At 33.5% G+C, this 19,112-nt stretch overlaps 1 protein-coding gene across 3 annotated transcripts in view; it reads right to left on the reverse strand.

Annotated features, from left to right (window-relative positions):
* TDP1 (tyrosyl-DNA phosphodiesterase 1) overlaps positions 1-19,112 on the reverse strand; it is a 156,956-nt gene that overhangs the window by 40,920 nt on the left and 96,924 nt on the right. For all 3 annotated transcript variants that reach the window (XM_031952363.1, XM_031952364.1, XM_012547405.3), the window contains exon 15: positions 355-457. In XM_031952363.1, the coding sequence (XP_031808223.1) occupies positions 355-457 (103 nt within the window). The remainder of the gene's footprint in view (positions 1-354; positions 458-19,112) is intronic.

The following is a 19,112-nucleotide window of genomic DNA, read 5'->3' on the forward strand; positions in this document are numbered from 1 at the left end:
TAGTTCCAAACAAATATTATAAGAAGATAGCTTTTCCCCATTCCTTTGCAGGAGGTAAGGAGTGTGCACAATTGTGGCACACTACTATACGTCGTCAGGTTATGATGAAATTTATGAAAAGGATTAGAGGGATATGGATAGAAATGTGACAGCAAAACAAAAATAAACAAAAAAATTTTAAAAGGAATGATATACTGATGAAAACAGATGAAAGTGTCAAAGTGAAATAACTCAGAAGACAAAAGAAGTTGTTTCTTCCATATTCATTTTAAGTTAAAGATGAATGCTAAATAAACAAGATGTGAAAATTCTGACTTCTTAATCAAACTCTGATTCAAGTGCTAAACAACTTACAAACGCTGACGGGAGAAAAAGAACTCCAAGTTCATAAGATCGGATCATCAGCTGGGTACCATTTTTCTCCAAAGCTCCCCAAGCAGCCTTAGATAAATTCGCACTGCAAAGAATTAAAAAAAAAAACAAAAACAAAAACAAAACAGTTCTGGTTAAGCAAAACAAAGCTCTTCATGCCTTTTCAACTCTCATAGTTAAAATAACTTCAAAACAAAACCCCACAAATTAGCTTTCTTGTAGAAATTAAAATGCTATTGTATTACATAACCCTCAAGGAATGAATATTTTAATCACTAATTGAGGTAACTTTGCAGCTCTTAAAACTTAATTTTCAATTTTGATTTCTTGAAATACAGTATCTAGGATTTTTTTTTAATCATGTTTTTCAAGGAATCTAGTTAATCATTTTTGTGCTTTGAATCATATTCAGTTTTGAATTCTCTCACTTCTCCCTCCACCCATAAAAGAAAAGTAAAATTCATGACAAAAATGTATTATCATTCGAAACAATTTCCTATACGAGCCATTTTAACCCTCTCCCTTCCCTGTCCCCCCCCCAAAGAGAAAAAATGTTTAATTTGTATTTTGAATGGCAACTCAAAAAAAATTAATTTAAAAGTATAAAGTATTTTGAGAACATCTGTGTTAAAATTTAAAAATTGCTTAATTTCTTAATGATAATAAAAAGGACAAAATAAATTTATTTTATATCAAAACACTTCTCCTGAACCTTATATATCTAGTGTATATCTTTTGGCTTGATAGCCAGATGGTACAATGGATAGCTACACTTAGAATCATGAAGATCTAAATTCAAATACTGCCCTAAGGACATTTCTTGCAATATAATAGCACTATTCATATACCATAACTTGTTCAATCATTCCCCAATTGGTTAGCATCAGTTCAGTTTTCAGTACAATACCCCCATGTATATATGGGGTCTCCTCTTCCTCTCCTTTTTTTTTTTTTTTTGTTTTGATCTCTTTGAAATATAGACTTAGTAGCAATATTGTTGAGACAAAAAGTATATAGTTTGATAGCTTTTGAAGCATAGTTGTAATTGCTTTATGATTGGAGCAATTCACAACTTAAATAATGGGTTAAATAAAATACCTATTTTCGCACAGCCACTCCAATATTTGTCATTATTTTCTTTTTGTCATCTTAGCCAATATGACAATTAGGAAATAAAACCTTAAACTTGTTTCAATTTTAGCATGTGATCAATTATTGATGAATTTTATTTTTAAAAAATAGCTTGGATTTCTTTTGCTGGAAAAGGCCCATTTTGATCCTTTGATAATGTCTCAAATAGGGAATATCTCTTTGTGTAAATTTGATTCGTTCCCAGTATATCTTAGAAATAAGAAATTTATCAAAGAAAACTTATTTCAAAGATTCCCCCATCATCCAGTTTCCTGCTTTTCTTCCAATTTTATCTGCACTAGTTTTGTTCAAAATGTTTTTAATTTGAAATAATCAAAATGGCCCCATATCCACCTTATCTTCATCATGAACTCTTCTGCTAGACATAAATTCCATGTTTCATTAATTTGCTTGTCATCATCCTTTTTGTCTAAGTCAAGTAGTATTTGGAGATTACCTTGATATATAAGATGTTTGTCTATCCTAGTTTCTACCAGTCTATTTTCCAATTTTCCCAACAGTTTTTGTTGAATTTAGAGAGTTTTTTAGCAATACCCAAGATTTCTGAATTTATCAAACAGTAGTTTATTTACTATGTTTATCTGTAAACCTTAGAATTTCCACTAGTGTGATATTGCATAGTGATTATGATAAAGAAAATTCTTGCTTACTCTAGATCTTACTGGAAAATCTTCTATTTTATGCTCTTTTGGAAAAATGATTATTTTAAGAAATGTTCTGTTTATTCCTGTATTTTTTTTAGTAGGAATGGGTATGGTATTTTGTCAACAACCTTTTCATCATCTATTGAAATATTCATATAATTTTAATTTATAATTATGCCTATACTTTTCCTAATATTGAATCAACTGTACATCACTAGTAAAAATCTAGTCAGGGCAGAGTGTAATATCTTTGTAACATATTACAGTAGTCTCTTTACATGTATTTTATTTTAAAAATTTCTCAATAATCATAAGAGAAATTGGTATAATTTTTTTTGTTTGTTTTGATAAGCCTTGCTTAAAAGTATCAAGAACATAATTGTATCACAAAAGGAATTTAGTAGGATTCCTTTACTTTAAAAAACAAAAAAACCAAAAAAAAAACAACAGCTTATGTAGTATTGAAATTATCCTTTAAGATTTGGGAGAATTCATTTGTAAATCTATGTGAACCTGGGATTTTTTGTTTTTTTCAATTTCATTATAGCTTTTCCATTTTTTTCCCCAAGACAGATAAATTTAAATAATCTATTTCCTGTTCTGTTAATCTTGGACAATTTATATTTTGAAATTCATCCATTTAATTTAGATTGTCAGTTTTGTTTTTAAAAAAATAGCAATTGCTTTTACTAAGGTAGTGAATAGAGGACTGGGGCTGGAGTCAAGTCTATACATATTTTCACAAATACACGCTGCACAAGAAAAATCAGATCAAAAGGGAAAAAAATAAAGAAAAAAAAAGAAAGCAGTCCAGTTCAGTCCAGTTTCAGACAGTTACAGCAAGTCACAGTTTTGTCATGTGTTAAACAGGAAAAAAGAGCATCTACCTCCCCAGGGCTGTTGCTAGACTCAAAATAGAGAGAATTATAAAGCACTGATCTTATTATTAAAAACAAAGATCCTATTTTTAATTAATTTCTTTAAAAAATTCCAATTTTGTTAATTTTTCTTTGATTATCAGGATTCAATATTGGTGTTTAATTTTTTTTTTTAATTTTCTAAGGGGTTTTTGGGTTGAATGCCATATCTGTTATCTCTCCTTAAATGAAGAAAGTCTTCAAAGATAAAATTGTTTCCAAATTCATGTTTTGATTATGTTCCACAAATTTTTATATATATTGCTTCATTATCTTTAAAGAAATAATTGTTTCCAAAATCAGTGCTTTTATTTCTCTGTTCTTTAGGATTAAGTTATTTAGTTTTATCAATTGTTGATCTTTCCTTCACTTTTATTCAATATAATTTTAATGCATTATGACCAATTAAAGATGTATTTAATGTTTGTTTCTCTGTATTTGTATATCCTAATACAAAACCAATTTTTGTGAATTTATGTGCCTTACATAGATGAGAAATAGTATACGCCTTTCTATTACCATTCAATATTCTTTAGAGGTACAGTATATGAGAATTTAGTATATAAGAATTTAATTGCTATGCCATTTAATACATATATTTTTACTAGTGACATGAATTCAATACCTATATTCCTTTTGGCAATATGTAGATTGACTATCCTCTTATTGCTATTCTTATTCTTATCCTTCTCAAACTTCCCCTTTCCCTTTAAAAATCTGTATTAATTATAATGCCTTCCTTCACTTATTTTCCCTCTTATTCCTCCCTTTTCTCTTAACCTGGTTCTTTCCTATTTCCTTATTGGGTCGGATGTTCTTCTGTATTCAATTGTATATAAGTGCATTTTTTCCTCCTTCAAAAAATTCATATGAGAGTGAAGTTCAAGTTTCATCCCATTTTACCTGCCTCCTCCTTGTTGTATACACTCTTCCTTATGTATCCCATTTGTCAGATAATTTTCCCTCTTTCTTCCACCCTCTCCTAATGCACGTTTTTTCCCATTCATTTAATTCTTATGAGCTCATACAATCACAACAAAATATTAGACTCATTTTAAGACTATTAACAGTCTTATTAGTTAATAATTATTAACTGTTAACAATAAAGTCCTGAAGTCTCAAATGTATCACTTTCCTATACAAGAATATAAAGTTTAATCTTGTTTTATCCCTTTTAATTTCTGATTCACCTTTACCTTTTACTGCTTCTCTTAAATCTTGTATTTATATCAAATTTTCTCCTCAATCCTGGTCTTTCAATTAGGAAAGCTTGAAAGTTCTCTATTTCATTAAAGGATTTCCTACTCCACAACAGATTATAATAGGTTTTTTTTGGGTGGGTTATTTTTTGGTTGTAAATATATTCTTTTTCTTTGTCTTATAGAATACTTTATAGTGGTACTAACAGAGCTATAACATCTTGGTACTTGAATTCTTTATTAATGACCATTTTCAGTATTTTTTTTCCTTTTATGCTGGGATCTCTGGATTTAGCTATAATATTCATGGGAGTTTTCATTTGGGGTTTGAGGAGATAACCAATAGATTCTTTCAATTTCCACTTTGCCCTTTGGTTCAAAGATATTTGTATGTTTTTTCTTTTATGATTTCTTGAAACATGACATGTAAGCCTTTTGGTTATTGTTCACTAGTTTCAAGTAGTCCAATGATTTTTAAGTATCTCCTCTCAAGCTATTTTCCAGCCTGGTTGTTTTTTGAGAGGTTGTTTTTTGTTTTATGAGAAATGTTATCACATTTTCTTTTATTTTTTTCCCATTCTTTGGTTTTTATTATTTGTTTCACTAAGCCATTGCCTTCTATATGGCTAATTCTAATTTTCAAGGAGTTAATTTTCTTCAATAAAGTTTTGTATCTCTTTTACAAAGGTATTTAATTTTTATATCTTTCTTCCCTATCTCTTGCCTTTCCCCCACATTATTTCTTCTAAAACTCTCATTTCATTTTAAAAATCATTTTCAGTGATCTTTCTTTAGTTTTTATATGAACTTTTCTAGGAATTTTTATTGAATTTGTTACCCAAATTTAATTATCATTAAAGTTTTGCTTGTAGGTTTTTGAGGAATAATTCTTTTCTTCAGTTTGTATCTTGAGCTTCATCATGATAGTTCTTTATGGTTAAATTGTTTATCTGCTCATTCTTTTAATTCATTGCTAGACTTTGAATTTATGAGAGCTCTAAACAATTCTGGAAGCAGTAAGAGGATCTGGCATGAGCTTTTGTCCTATTTATGTCCTTCTGTGGCTTTCACAAATCTATATGAGGGCCTGCAAGCTTTCAACACTTCCAAAGTGATGTGATCATCCATTCTCCAACTGGTAAATGGTCGAAGTATATGAACAATTTTTAGATGAAGAAATTAAAACCATTTCTAGCATATGAAAAAATGTTCTAAATCACTATAGATTAGATGCATATTAAGACAACTCTGAGGTACCATTTCACACCTCTCAGATTGGCTAACAAGACAGTAAAAGATAATGATAAATATTGGAGGGGATACAGGAAAACTGGGACACTAATGCATTGTGAAGTTGTGAACTGATTAAACCATTCTGGAGAGTAATTTGGAACTATGCCCAAAGGTCTATCAAACTGTGCATACAGTGATAGAGCAGTGTCTCTTACTGGGCCTGTATCCCAAAGAGGTCATAAAAAAAGGAAAAGGACTTAATGTAGCATCAGCTGAGGAATGGCTCCATAAGTTTTGGTATAATAATTTAATGGAATATTATCGTTCTATATGAAATGATCAGCAGATTTCAGAAAAGCCTGGAAAGACTTGTGTGAACCGATGTTAAGTGAAGGGAGCAGAACCAAGAGAACATTGTATGCAGCAACAAGATTAAGTGATGATCAACTGTGATGGACCTGGCTTTTCTCAATGAGGTAATTCCAGATAATTCTAATAGACTTGTGATGAAAAGAGCCATCTGTATCGAGAGAAAGAACTACAAAAAGTGAATGTGGATAAAAGCTTAATATTTTCATCTTTTTTATTTGTTTTTTTTTCCTTGTGTTCCCCCTGCCTTAATCTAATTTTAGTCATGCAGCATGATATATGTGGAAACATATTTAGAAGAATTATACAAGTTTAACCTATATTATATTATTTGCGGTCTAGGGGAGGAAGAAAAAATTGGAATATAAGGTTTTACAAAGTGTGAAAGTTGAAAACTATCTTTGGACATATTTTGAAAAATAAAAAGCTGTTTTTTTTAAGTGATATGACTCAGGTTAGAATTGGGGAGACAGAAGAATCTCTTCAACTGTCCTTCTGGAAGATCTACAAATTCTTAATCCAAGTCTGAGTCTATTGGCTTGTTTTTGTTAGAAATTTCAGCAGATTACTGTTAGACTCAGTCATTACTGGACTGCTAGGAAATCCTACAGATTCAAAACAACTGACCTAGTAGCTCCCATTTGGTCTGGGGCACTATGCTCTGTTCTACATCATTTCCTTCAAGAACTTGTTCTATTTTTAGTACATTGTTAGGGCTAATGCTCACAACCATTTATCCCCAGATCTGAGACCTGGAATTGGGTGATGGGTAACAAAGATGTAAGATGGCACTCAGTTTTTCCTCAAGAACCCCTTGTAACTTCTTTCCAGGACCTTGTTTTATTTATCCTTTCTCAGTTCCTGGGTGCTGAATGATTTTGCACCAACACTACCACAGCTGTTTGTACTTCAAACCAGACCTTCTCCCCAAAATCTGCAGACTTCTATCCATTGTCCTAAGTTGCCCTGGATTGGGGGGTGAGGGTGGGAAATGACTGCTATTTTTTTCTGAATTTCCCAATCAGTATTCAATCTGAAAGATTCTCCAGATATTTTTCTAAGAGGTACATGGAAGGGGAGCTAGGTGCTAATATCTCCAACCTCTTTCACTCCATTATTCTAAGATGCCCCAAGTCCAGGGATTCTTAATATGTCTCTTTGATATGCTTTTGATAGTCTTTTGACATCCAATCCAATGAAATCCATATTTATTAAATGACTACAATATGCCAGAGACACATTGTATGTACATAGATATACAACTGATTTAAAAAGAAAAGAGTTCCTAGCTTTAATGAGCTCATATCATATAATATGTAAGGGGAAAGATAAAAAAGGAAGAAAGCCAGAGATTGGGCTGGGAAGCAGGAGGGACCAGGAAACAAGAGTTCCTTGAAGCTGAAATCAGGTAGGGCAGCAGATAGGAAGATCTGAATCTGGTTCAATAAAAGCATGGGGATGAGTTTGCTACTCTATCCTATACCCTCCAATCAGAGGAAGAAGAGGCTTGACTAAACAGTATACAAATGAGATTAGAAAGGACAAACTTATTCTGGGAGGACATCTTGTTCCAAAAGACTAGCAGAGGCAAAATACAGATGCAACCTGGCTATCAGGTATATAATATACATCTCTCCCTCACCCCCAGTTCTTTTTTTTTTTTGTTCAAATATTTCTTGTTATCTAAGAGTAATTGTTTTCTGTTCAACATATTTTAGGTTTCAGGAAGCTTTATTACTTTCTATATTTGTTGTCTTTCTAATTCTTTTTGAGCCTTCATTTCTTTTTTCTTTTATCTCTTGCCTTAAAGTATTCATGAAGTTCAAGTGAAAAATTCATTCTTTTTGAGTCTCTGCTTAAAGTTTTTAAAGTTATTTACTCCTATTTGGAGATCTATAGATTTGTAATAATTTTAAAAAAATATTTAGTGTTTTCTTTGATTTGCTCAATTCTTCAGATCCCTAAATTGGGGCTTCATGCCAGGATCCGAATCTGTTCTATGCTTTACTTATGAACAGAATAATCATCTCTGCTTGGTCTTTCCTGACTTGTTGCCCATGTCTCTGTGCTAATATCTATACCTCCTAGACTTAAGTCCCCTTGGATTTTTGAGGTTCAGAAACTCAAAATCTTCAGGGTCCTCTCTAATATTTCGGGACAGTTTTAGGAACTTCTGAGTAGTGAGGCAAAATATAGTCAAGATCCTTTGCCCACTCCCTGTCTATTATTTTTAAAGTTATAAACATAAAATTCTTTTTTTCTTTTCTTTTTTATTATTTATTTTATTAATATTTATTATATATTATATTATTTTTATTATAGCTTTTTATATACAAAACATATGCATGGGTAATTTTTTCAACACTGACCTTTGCAAAAACTTTCCCCTCTTTCCCTCTCCCCTCTCCCCTTAGAAGGCAGTTAGTTCCATACATGTTAAATATTAAACATAAAATTCTAAAGAATTTTTGTCAATGTCTGAATATTATATTTTATTGTATTTGTTTTACATGTCATATGTATGATGATATAAAGTTGGGGAACCACTAACTTAAATTATGAATACTACCCATTCAATGCTTGTCAATTACTCTCAAAAGTTCTTAATTTTACATATTAAGACTACCTTCATCACATAGCAAGAACAAGAACAAACTGTTAGTAAACTGATTAACTGCATCCCAATTTATAAAACATCTATATGTCATGCAAAAAGTTTTAAAACTCTAAACAGTAATACAAACACATAATTTTTCAATGTATGCCTATAAAAAAAAACTCATACATTTTTAGTTCAAAAAAGACTTCATCTTGAGAATGCTGCTTGTTAAGACCAATGTAGTGATTAATAAATCAGTCTTTCCCTAATTAGTTTTCCTGTGTCCTCCAAAATCATATCTTTATTTTTCACTAAATGTGTGTCCTTTGAGTTCACTATTGTACCCTTTTTACAGCGATAATAATGAACTACAGAAACTTCCCTGAGACCACGAGCAATTTCTGGTAAACAGCACTGGAATTGGAGAAGGAGATCTAGATTACAATCCTGATTCTACCATTAGTTGTATCAATCTTATGCAACCCCACTTTTCTAATCTGTAAAAAGAGAATTGTCTTATATTATCTAATTCCTTCTAGTTTCAATGCAATTCTTCATAATTTTCACTGAGAAAGTAGAGGCTTAGGAAAAATCTACACAAAAAAACATCAATACAATTTCTTGAAACAGTAATATTTCTTCTTTACATCCCATTAACAAACAATGCAAGTATATAAATGACTGCAGTGATGGGACTTTAAATCTTATTTTCTTGGGAAATATAAAGTTCCTTCAGATCAGATTAAGCAGCTGACCAAAAGCAATGGAGGATGGAAAGATTTCCTCCCCCTATCCCCCACCCACAAATACTGCTCAAATGGTAAAATTACGTAGCTTATTTTTCAACCAACGACCCAAATCAACAAACATTTATTAAACAATTATTATGTGCAATGCACTGTCAGGTGCTGTGGGAATAAGACATGGTTCTTGCCTTCAAGGAACTATGATATAATAAGGGAGATTAGATATGTTTAAAGATAACTGTAATATGAAATAAACATGGTAAGTGCATAAGGGAAGTACAAAAGAACTAAGAATTCTAAGAAAAAGACTTGGATCAAGGACATTTTTGTGGAACAGGTAACATTTCAGCTGGGTCTTGAAGGAAAAAGATTTCACCAGGTGGAGCAGCTAGATGGTGCACTGGATAGACAATGACCCTGGTACCTGGAAGACCCGAGTTCAAATCTGGCTTCACATATTTAACATTGACTTGCTGTGACTCCAAATGCATTATAGGGAAACACACACACATACACAGAAAACAAAACCAAAATTGTTTACCAGGAGCTAATAATATAGATTATAGTAAAAGTATGAGAGAACATGAAGGTCCCCAACGATGGGTTCAGAACAAAATGAGTGGAGTGTGCTGTGGGAACTTACAAGCCCATAACTGTGGTGACTCTGGTAAGGTCTGCTTTATCTACAGACCACACAGGCAGTAACTAACACGGTATAATTTAAGGAGTGTTCCAAATCCTTCCCAAACCCAAACAGACCACTCAGTTAGGCTGAATGGCACTTTTAAGTACTTTAGCACAGTGCCTAGCACACATCAGACACTTAATAATTCTTGGTCCCTTGCCCCACTCCCTTCAGGTTATCTGGTAAGCCTGCCATATTAAACCATCTCCCCCCATTAACACTTCAGTTCAGAATTAAGTTAATTGGACTAAATATCTTGTGAGGATGTTAACTTTCACTAAACTGAGAAATTTCTCAATGAGTCCTCTTTTTCCTTCCCTTTACTTCAAACTCTCTGACGTCATCACTTTGCCCTTCTCATTGAAAAATATACCCCTCTACATGCACCACAGATCCCATTCCTTCCAGTTTTGCCAGGCTGTCAATACCAACTCTGAACCAAACTTCTGAATTCCAATTTTTAAAACTAAATCTGAGGAGGATGCAACAATGACACACTGGTGACTCAGAATAAAAAATAACAAAGGAAAAGAAAAACACTGTCAGGGGATCAGAACACAGAATCCTAAGAATCGCAGAAAGTAGGAACTAAGCTAGAAGGTGACCTAATTCAATCCCTTCATTTTACAGAGAGTCAGGGAAGTGAAGGGGACTGTCCATGTCACACACTGGAAGGAATGGAAAAGCATGAAGGTTTTCTGCTTAAGGCACGATATTGTCTTCCTACCTGTTGCTTCATAGATGCTAGCAGATCTGATACCAAAGTTTTAACATATAAGACTACGATGACAAAGAGGGATGATGACGATGGTTTTTTTTCCTCAAAAAATATGAACACCCCAAAATAATTTCCCTTACATCTCCCTGGAGGCTGGTTCCTGATGCTTTGTAGTACTTAAGAGAGAATTTCTGACCTGATTATTAAGATCATGCTTTACAAAATAACAGTTTGGACATATATACTTATTTTGTATTTAATTTATATTTTAACATATTTAACATGCATTGGTCATCCTGCCATCTAGGGGAGGGAGTGGGGGGAAGGAGGGTAAAAATTGGAACAAAAAGTTTGGCAATTGTCAATGCTGTAAAATTACCCATACATATAACTTGTAAATAAAAAGTATTTAAAGAAAAAGAAAAGAAAAAAGGAAATTATAGAAAAAAGCTGTAAAATTACCCATACATATAACTTGTAAATAAAAAGTAAAAAAAAAAAAAAAAAAAAAAAAAAAAAAGATCATGCTTTAAAGCCATGTATCAGAACGTCCTTACCACATGCTTTTTTTTTTTTTTAGCTCAAATTCCATAGGGTACAGAGTTACTAGGCTGGGAAATAAAAATGAGGACCTATCTCAGACACATCAAACTGGAAAAGAGGAGAATAGAAAAGTGTCAGGCCATGTGAAAATAGGTTCTGCTGGTAGATCTGTGGACTGATAGCCCGTCAGTAAGGCAAGTTTGGAATGAAGCCCAGAAAATTACCAAACTACACATATACCTTCTATACCATATAGACTACACATATACCACATATACCAGCTATACCACTAGTAGATAACCCATATCCTCAAATCAAAGAAAGAAAAAAAGTTATAAGGTGCACAAATAAATTTATATAGTTGTTCTTTTTGTATTGGTCAAAACATGGAGAGAGAGTATTTTATTGGGAAATAGCTAAAGAAATTGTGGAATATAAACATAGTGGAATTTGTTGTAAGGAAAAATGAAATGGGCAATTTTGTAGAAAACCAAAAAGACTTTTGAACTGATGTTGAGTGAAGTGTACAAAACTAGAATAATTCACACAATAATAACTATTACAGAGAAAAAACTTAGAATTCTGAAATACCATTTCAACAAAATTGAAGAGAAAATACTTTAGTGATCTTATGAGAGAGAAGGGATGGATGAGCTTATAATATAAAAGGAGCCTTACAATGTCAGACATAGCCAATATGGAAATTTGTTTTACAGGATTGTATAGAGATGAATTGAGGGATTTATGTTTTTTTTTTAATTTGCTCAATGGGGATTGATGGATAGATAGGTAGGGAAGGAGAGATTAATGGAAAAAAATTTTTAAAATATTTTTAAAAAAGACTTTGAGATCTTAATAATGTATATATTCTCCTCCTTGATGCAATTCACAGTCCATTCCTCCCTTATTTTTTAATATATTAGATTTTTTTATTCCATATCTTTTATGGACTTTTCTATAAAATTTTATTTAAAGTACTAGAGGTCTCTTTCTATGTTTTTTTTTTTTAAATGTGTCATGGTATTTTCAGCACCTCTAAAACTTATCCCTGCTTTTTGACACAAGAACTGCCTTTCCTTCTGGTCACTAATTCCCTTAAAAATAATATTCCTTATACCACTTTTTTGAGCACAGAACATTATTAGAAATAGGGTGTAAATTATTTAGGTCCACCAGGCTTCTCAACATCGTCTCTGGATCACCTATAATCTTGATTCCTTGAAAAATTGTAATATTCCAAGATTCATAACTACATTAGAGCAGGAAAAACATATAACTTGAAAAAAAATAGCTTTCCTGAAAATGAGGGTAAGAAAAGAGAATTTAAGAATCACTGGGCTCTCAGAAAACAATGATTTTTTTTTAAAGACTTGAATATTTTATTTCACGAAATGATAATGAAAACTGTAGATCCATTAAAAGTAGAAGATAATGTCAAGATAGAAACAATCCAACGTCCACCTGCTGAAAGGAAACCCCAAAGGAAAAGCATCAGGAATGTCAAAGCCAACACCCAGAGCTCATTAAAGAAAAAAAAAATGCTGTAAGTATCCAAAAAGAAACAATTATCAAAAACTACTAAGCAATTATTGTCAGCAAGCATTACATAAGAACCTCACAGCTTCTACAAACAAGAGGAAATACTGGTCAAAAGTAACTTACACTAGAAAGCTCAGGGTAAATAAAAGACCTTCAATGAAATTCCTTGCCAAATTTTATTGGTTAGGGAGAGGGTACCCTATTCTCCCCATGCTCCATAAGACATCTAAGATTGGCCTGTGTCCATCCTGACCATCCCTTTGCTTTGAATTATTTTCCTTCCATAAACATGTGGGTTTTTTTCTGTCTTCCAATCTTTCTCTGTTCCCTTTAATGCAGTTTTTAACTATAAGTGAATCTGGGACTATGATGTTAATCTGAGCGAGATGATTATATTTTCTTTCATAAGTAAGAGTTTGGCATAAAATCTTTGAAGACCTTTTCCATGGTTTTTCCTCCCTTTTTTGTTGTCTTAAAAATGCTCACAGAATGAATTTTTTAGTTGGATGTCAAAAAAAATGTATTTAAACTGGTTTTATAAGACGATATCTCCCACAATCTTCCATCATCCTTCTCCATAATAGCATGAGATGATATTCTAAACTAGCAATTCTATCACCTATCCTATCTCCATGCTTGACAAATCAAGTGTTTACTAACTGAGGCCCTTTTTAGTAACTTTCTCCCCTCATTATGACAATGGATTTACAGAAATTGAATTTCCGAAGTTCATTACTTTAATTGGTGTCTATGTCCTTTCTTCATATCCCTATTTCTTCATTGATAACTTCATTGATATATATCTGGCCTATTTAAACAAGTTATTTTAATTTTATGCCATAGTCTAGTGGCTAAAAACTGGAAACTGAATGGATGTCCATCAGTTGGAGAATGGCTGAATAAATTGTGGTATATGAATATTATGGAATATTACTGTTCTGTAAGAAATGACCAACAGGATAATTTCAGAAAGGCCTGGAGAGACTTACATGAACTGATGCTGAGTGAAATGAGCAGGACCAGGAGATCATTATATACTTCAACAACAATACTATATGATGACCAGTTCTGATGGACCAGGCCATCCTCAGCAACGAGATCAACCAAATCATTTCTAATGGAGCAGTAATGAACTGACCAGCTATGCCCAGAAAAAGAACTCTGGGAGATGACTAAAAACCATTACATTGAATTCCCAATCCCTATATTTATGCTCACCTGCATTTTTGATTTCCTTCATAAGCTAATTGTACAATATTTCAGAGTCTGATTCTTTTTCTACAGCAAAATAACGTTTTGGTCATGTATACTTATTGTGTATCTAATTTATATTTTAATATATTTAACATCTACTGGTCATCCTGCAATCTAGGGGAGGGGGTGGGGATAAGAGGTGAAAAATTGGAACAAGAGGTTTGGCAATTGTTAATGCTGTAAAGTTACCCATGTATATATCCTGTAAATAAAAGGCTATTAAATTAAAAAAAAATTTTATGCCATAGTCTTTTCTCATTTTTATTTGAATAACACTGTAGTAGTTTTGATCTTTGCTTTAACAAACTCTTGGTCTGATTATGTAGACAAATGAATTCAGGAATGACTTTTAAATCAATACAAAACCATTTGATACCTGTTAAAATATTATTTGGCATGTGTTTTGGTCTGTGTGTGTATACGTTGTGTGATGCTATTTAATGTGTACCATATTCACTGATTTCTGATGCTTTTCTAGAAAAAAAAAGTATTGATGATAGATAATCACAAGATTTCAATGACTTTTTTTGGTCTCTTCCATTTCAGATCCTTATTTTCCAAAAAACTTTTAGCATTCTTATCCACACTCACCACTCCACTCAAGTCACCAGGTAACAGATATGTATGATTTTATTTGAAGCGTTTTATCAAATATTTTGTAAAATTTCCTCATTTCTTCATTTTCTACAGTAGATACTGGTACATAAACTGCAATTATTTGTATGACCATCTTTTTGAAAATGCTTACAAGAGCTTCAAGCAAATATCTGATGAAATTAGCATTCTCCTTGCACAACTAAAAATCAATCCTCTAATTTACCTCTCTAAAGATAACCTGTGAGCCATCCCTTGATTCAGCTGCAACTTCCTTCTGTTTTTTTGGTTTTGAAAATGGCAAGGATCTCAAATTTAATAAGATTCAACTCTTCCTCAATATGTATGATTACACGTATCGAGGAACTAGCAAAGATCTCACATGTAGTATGCCTATTGTCGTAAAGGTACAGTTTATACATTATCCCAAACCTGTGTTTCTTAATACCTTCTCACCCTCTTTCAACATCCCTGCCAGCACTGTGACAAAATAAGGTGTTTTTTCTTACTTCTGTTTCCTAGGTTACTGTGGCCACTGTACAGGGGAGTCTTTCTGCACTTAGCCAGGCTGAACTTGAAAAGAAGATACCCTCTGCTACGGAGATCCTACCTGGAACCACCCAAAAGGAGGTAATTTGGCAGTATATGGGTTCTGCTGCCAGAGCTTTTGAGAATCTTGGGTCATCTATGTGTGACATGAAGGTGCACCAGAACAGAAAACATTCTTGATTTAAAAAAAAAAAAAGTTTCTCATGGACTATGCAATCCACTGTCTGGCATATGCTTTCAATGACATAAAGTAGGTTTGAGACATCAGCAATAGTGCCAACTTCAGTTCTACCACAGACCAAAGCTATCAGACCACTGATTCAATAAATGAAGAGTGCCCACAGTGGCTAACTATATAATCTAGGATTATAGGAAAGTTTAGGATGAGAAGGACTCAAGAAAAGGAAGGAAAGGAGGAAGGGAAGAAAGAAGTAGTAAAGGAAGGGAAGTCTTTAAATGCTAAAACTACACAAATATTACCTTATTTGATCCTCCCAGTGCAATGAAGTACTGCACTTTATTGTTTCCATTTTATTGATGAGGAAACCAAGGCAGGTAAGTTGGCTTAGGGCCAAACAGCTAGTAAGCATAAATTTGAATGTGAATTTTAAAGTTCAAGCCAATTCTGTCCATGACACCATCGAGATGCGTCTAAAGAGGTAAGTTCCTGAACATGGTGGTACCTGCCAGGCTACTTTGGGTTCCTGTAAGCAGCTGGGCAACTAGGTGGGCAGTGGATAGTGTGCTGGGACTGGAGTCAGGAATATGAGTCTTCCTGATTTCAAATCCAGCCTCCAATACTAGCTGGCTGGGTGACCCTGGGCAAGTCCCTTAACTCTGTTTCCCTGAGTTTCTTTATCTGTAAAATGAGTTGAGAAGGGAAACAGCACAGCAAACTACTCTAGATGCCTACCAAGAAAACCCCAAATGGAATCAAGAAGAGTCAGACATGCCTGAAAATGACTTAAAGTTCAAGCAGTTAATCAGGAATGGCTCCACAAGGGAGAGATTTGTACAGGAAGGATTCCATGGCAGATGAGAGAGAACCAGGGAAGCCTTGAAGCAGGTAGAGGAAAGCAAGCAGGGTTAATGTAAGACACCAGGTCTCATGTTTGGGGCAATATTCCAACTCAGAGAACAGCTGAATAAAGCGGGCTTTGTCCTTGTACAAGACAAGGAATCAAGGTTTCAGGATAGATGACTATATAATATGTGTAAGTGGAAGGCAGGGCAGTAAGGGAAATAAAGGAAGGAGCTACTTGATTTTGAGAAATAAGCCAAGAGCTCAGTCACTAGAACCAGAGTACTGAATCGGAACAGGACCAGAAGCAAGGCTAAACTGGGAAAGTCAATAGCAAAACCTGGTTCTTATCCCAAGGAATCAGCTTTGTCCCAGCTTCGTCTTAGGGAGGGCACTAAAAGGGTATGAAGCTATGAGAACGAGACACTGATGGTTTTTTGTCATTACACAGTAAACTGCATATGTCCTTTCCAATGTGACTGTTTGAAGTCTATGCTTTTTGCGAGTTTCACATTTATTCAGCAAATATTTACTGAGCACCTGCTATCAGCTAGATACTAAGCTGAGTACTGTGGGAGATACAAAAACGTCCAGCATAGAATTTCTCCACCCAAGGAGTTTATAGTCTAATAAGGGAAGATATTACTTTGGTAAATGTGATTTTCATCAATATGGCTTCTCAATTCCCTGATGCATGATGCAATTTGTCTATGCCTTTTCATTCTGAATGATTTTTGTCTATATAATTCTATAAATCTGTGTCAAAGAAGCCAATCACTATCCTAGAGGCTCCTTCTTGTTTCACTATGTGGAGGTATTACTATACCAATTGGATTTTGCAACTTAAAAGGATCAATGTGAATGGGAAAAGAGGTTTCTAACACTGTGCTCCTCCTTTGATTTCTTCTACTATTATGATTAAATGCAATTATCCAGTTCTTACCTGGATAGCATAAATTGCAGAAGAACTTGTTTTCAAAAGCCAATATTTTTCTTGATAGTCATTCTCTTTCTTTCTTTCTCTGGATGTGTATGGATATAATGTGTGTACACACACAAATATGTACATATATATTTAATAGTACTTTATTCTAATTACATGTAAAGACAATTTTCAACATTCATTTTTTGAAATATTTTGAAATCCAAATTATTTTCCCTCTCTCATTTTTCTCTCCCCTCCCCAAGATGACAACAATCTGATATAGGTTATCATACACAATAATGTAAAAGAAGAAACAAAACAAAAGCAAGATACCATAAAAACAACAACAAAAAAAGTGAAAATGGTATTTCATCTGCTTCTTTCTCTAGATGTGGATAGCATTTCTCCTCATGAATTTTTTGTAACTATCTTTGATTATTGTATTGCTAAGAGCTAAGTCAAGCATACTTGATTATTGCACAATGTACAGTGATTTACTTTGGTTACTGTACAGAATGTACAATGTTTTCTTGGTTCTGTTCTACTATATGTTTTTTAAAGGTTTTCTTTCTCTAGTGTTCTTAAATAGAAGGGGAATGGAAAAAAATAAAAAGAGACAAAGATGATCTCTCTGGGAGTGGTGGTACAAATCCATAATCTCTGGTAATGGGCAGGCTGAAATTTGTAGACCTATTGAGTATGGGAGATCTAGGCTACAGAAGACTCAATCTAGAGTCTGCACCAATTCAGCATTCACACAGAAGTCCCTAAGAACAAAGAACCAATAGGTTACCTAAGGAGGAGTAAAAGCAGCTGAAGATGAAAAAACCGCAAGTCAAAGACTGTGCACTGGAATTTGAGCAATTAGAACAGAGTAGGGAGACGAGAGAGAAACTAAGTGTTTTGTGACTCATATTTTTTCTTGTACCTTCCTCCTTTAGCTCATATTCCTAGAATTATTTTTTTTTTCCATGCTTGAACAATTCAAGTGTCTCCCCCACCACCTTTTCAAGCCCCCTCAAGTCTTAATTAAGAGTGTCTATGATCAACAGAAATGAAGTCCTAAAAAACAGCTAGCCTTCTATCTTCAAAGGAATATTTATTTCTATCTAATTCCTATCTGCCAGGACTTCCAATATGTGGAACGAATGACAAGAAGATATGTTAATCATCTGCCTTCTAATTCTCCCTACCTCTGCTCCTGCTCATCTACCTTTAACATCACTATCAAAATAACATCCCTAATGCAAAACTCTGATCACATTACTCCTTTGCTCAAAAAGACTCAGTTAGCTGCTGCTTATTTAATAAAGTTCAAATATTTTCTGAAATCATCTTGCTGATCATTTCTCATAGAACAAATAATTTGAATCAGAGTATCTAAGTGTTTCACAGATCAGTTTCCATGTTGCTATTTGTATGTTCTTTTTGTTCAACTCACTTGAATTTGATCAGTTCATATAAGACTCCCTAGGTTTTTCTGAAACCATCTTGCTCATCATTTTTTATGGCACAATAGTATTCTACCACAATCATACTAGAACTTGTTCAGCCATTCCCAATTGATGGACATCCCCTTGATTTTCCAGTTCCTTGCCATTTCAAAAAGAGCTACCATAAATATTTGTGTACATATAGTTTTTTCCCCCCATTTTCTTTGATCTCTTTCAGAACAAGTGTGGTAGTGTCAAACAGGACCAGTTCGTACATGTCTCCATTTTTATATAGTCCCCTTTATCATGGCACTGAGCACTGAGTGTGGATGCTTATGAACCCTTGATTGTATAGTATGATATTGTGTACCACTGACTTAAAGACTTTCTTCTACAGACACCACTTAACATTGTTTTGTAACTTTTGTCCTCTGGCAGGACTTTATCCATCATTGGAATTTCCCCACTCTTATAGGTAGGAGGCACATTTTGTGGTGGTTTTAATGTTTCCTTAAAATGTGTCTTTGGATCTTCACATAAATGTCTGAATGTATCTCCAGTTGTATAGATTTTGTTCTCTTTGTGCTGGGGACTAAGGCTACAAAATGAAGTATTAGCTT

The sequence above is a fragment of the Sarcophilus harrisii genome, chromosome 2, assembly GCF_902635505.1.
Source record: "Sarcophilus harrisii chromosome 2, mSarHar1.11, whole genome shotgun sequence".
In the NCBI taxonomy this organism is placed as follows: Eukaryota; Metazoa; Chordata; class Mammalia; order Dasyuromorphia; family Dasyuridae; genus Sarcophilus; species Sarcophilus harrisii.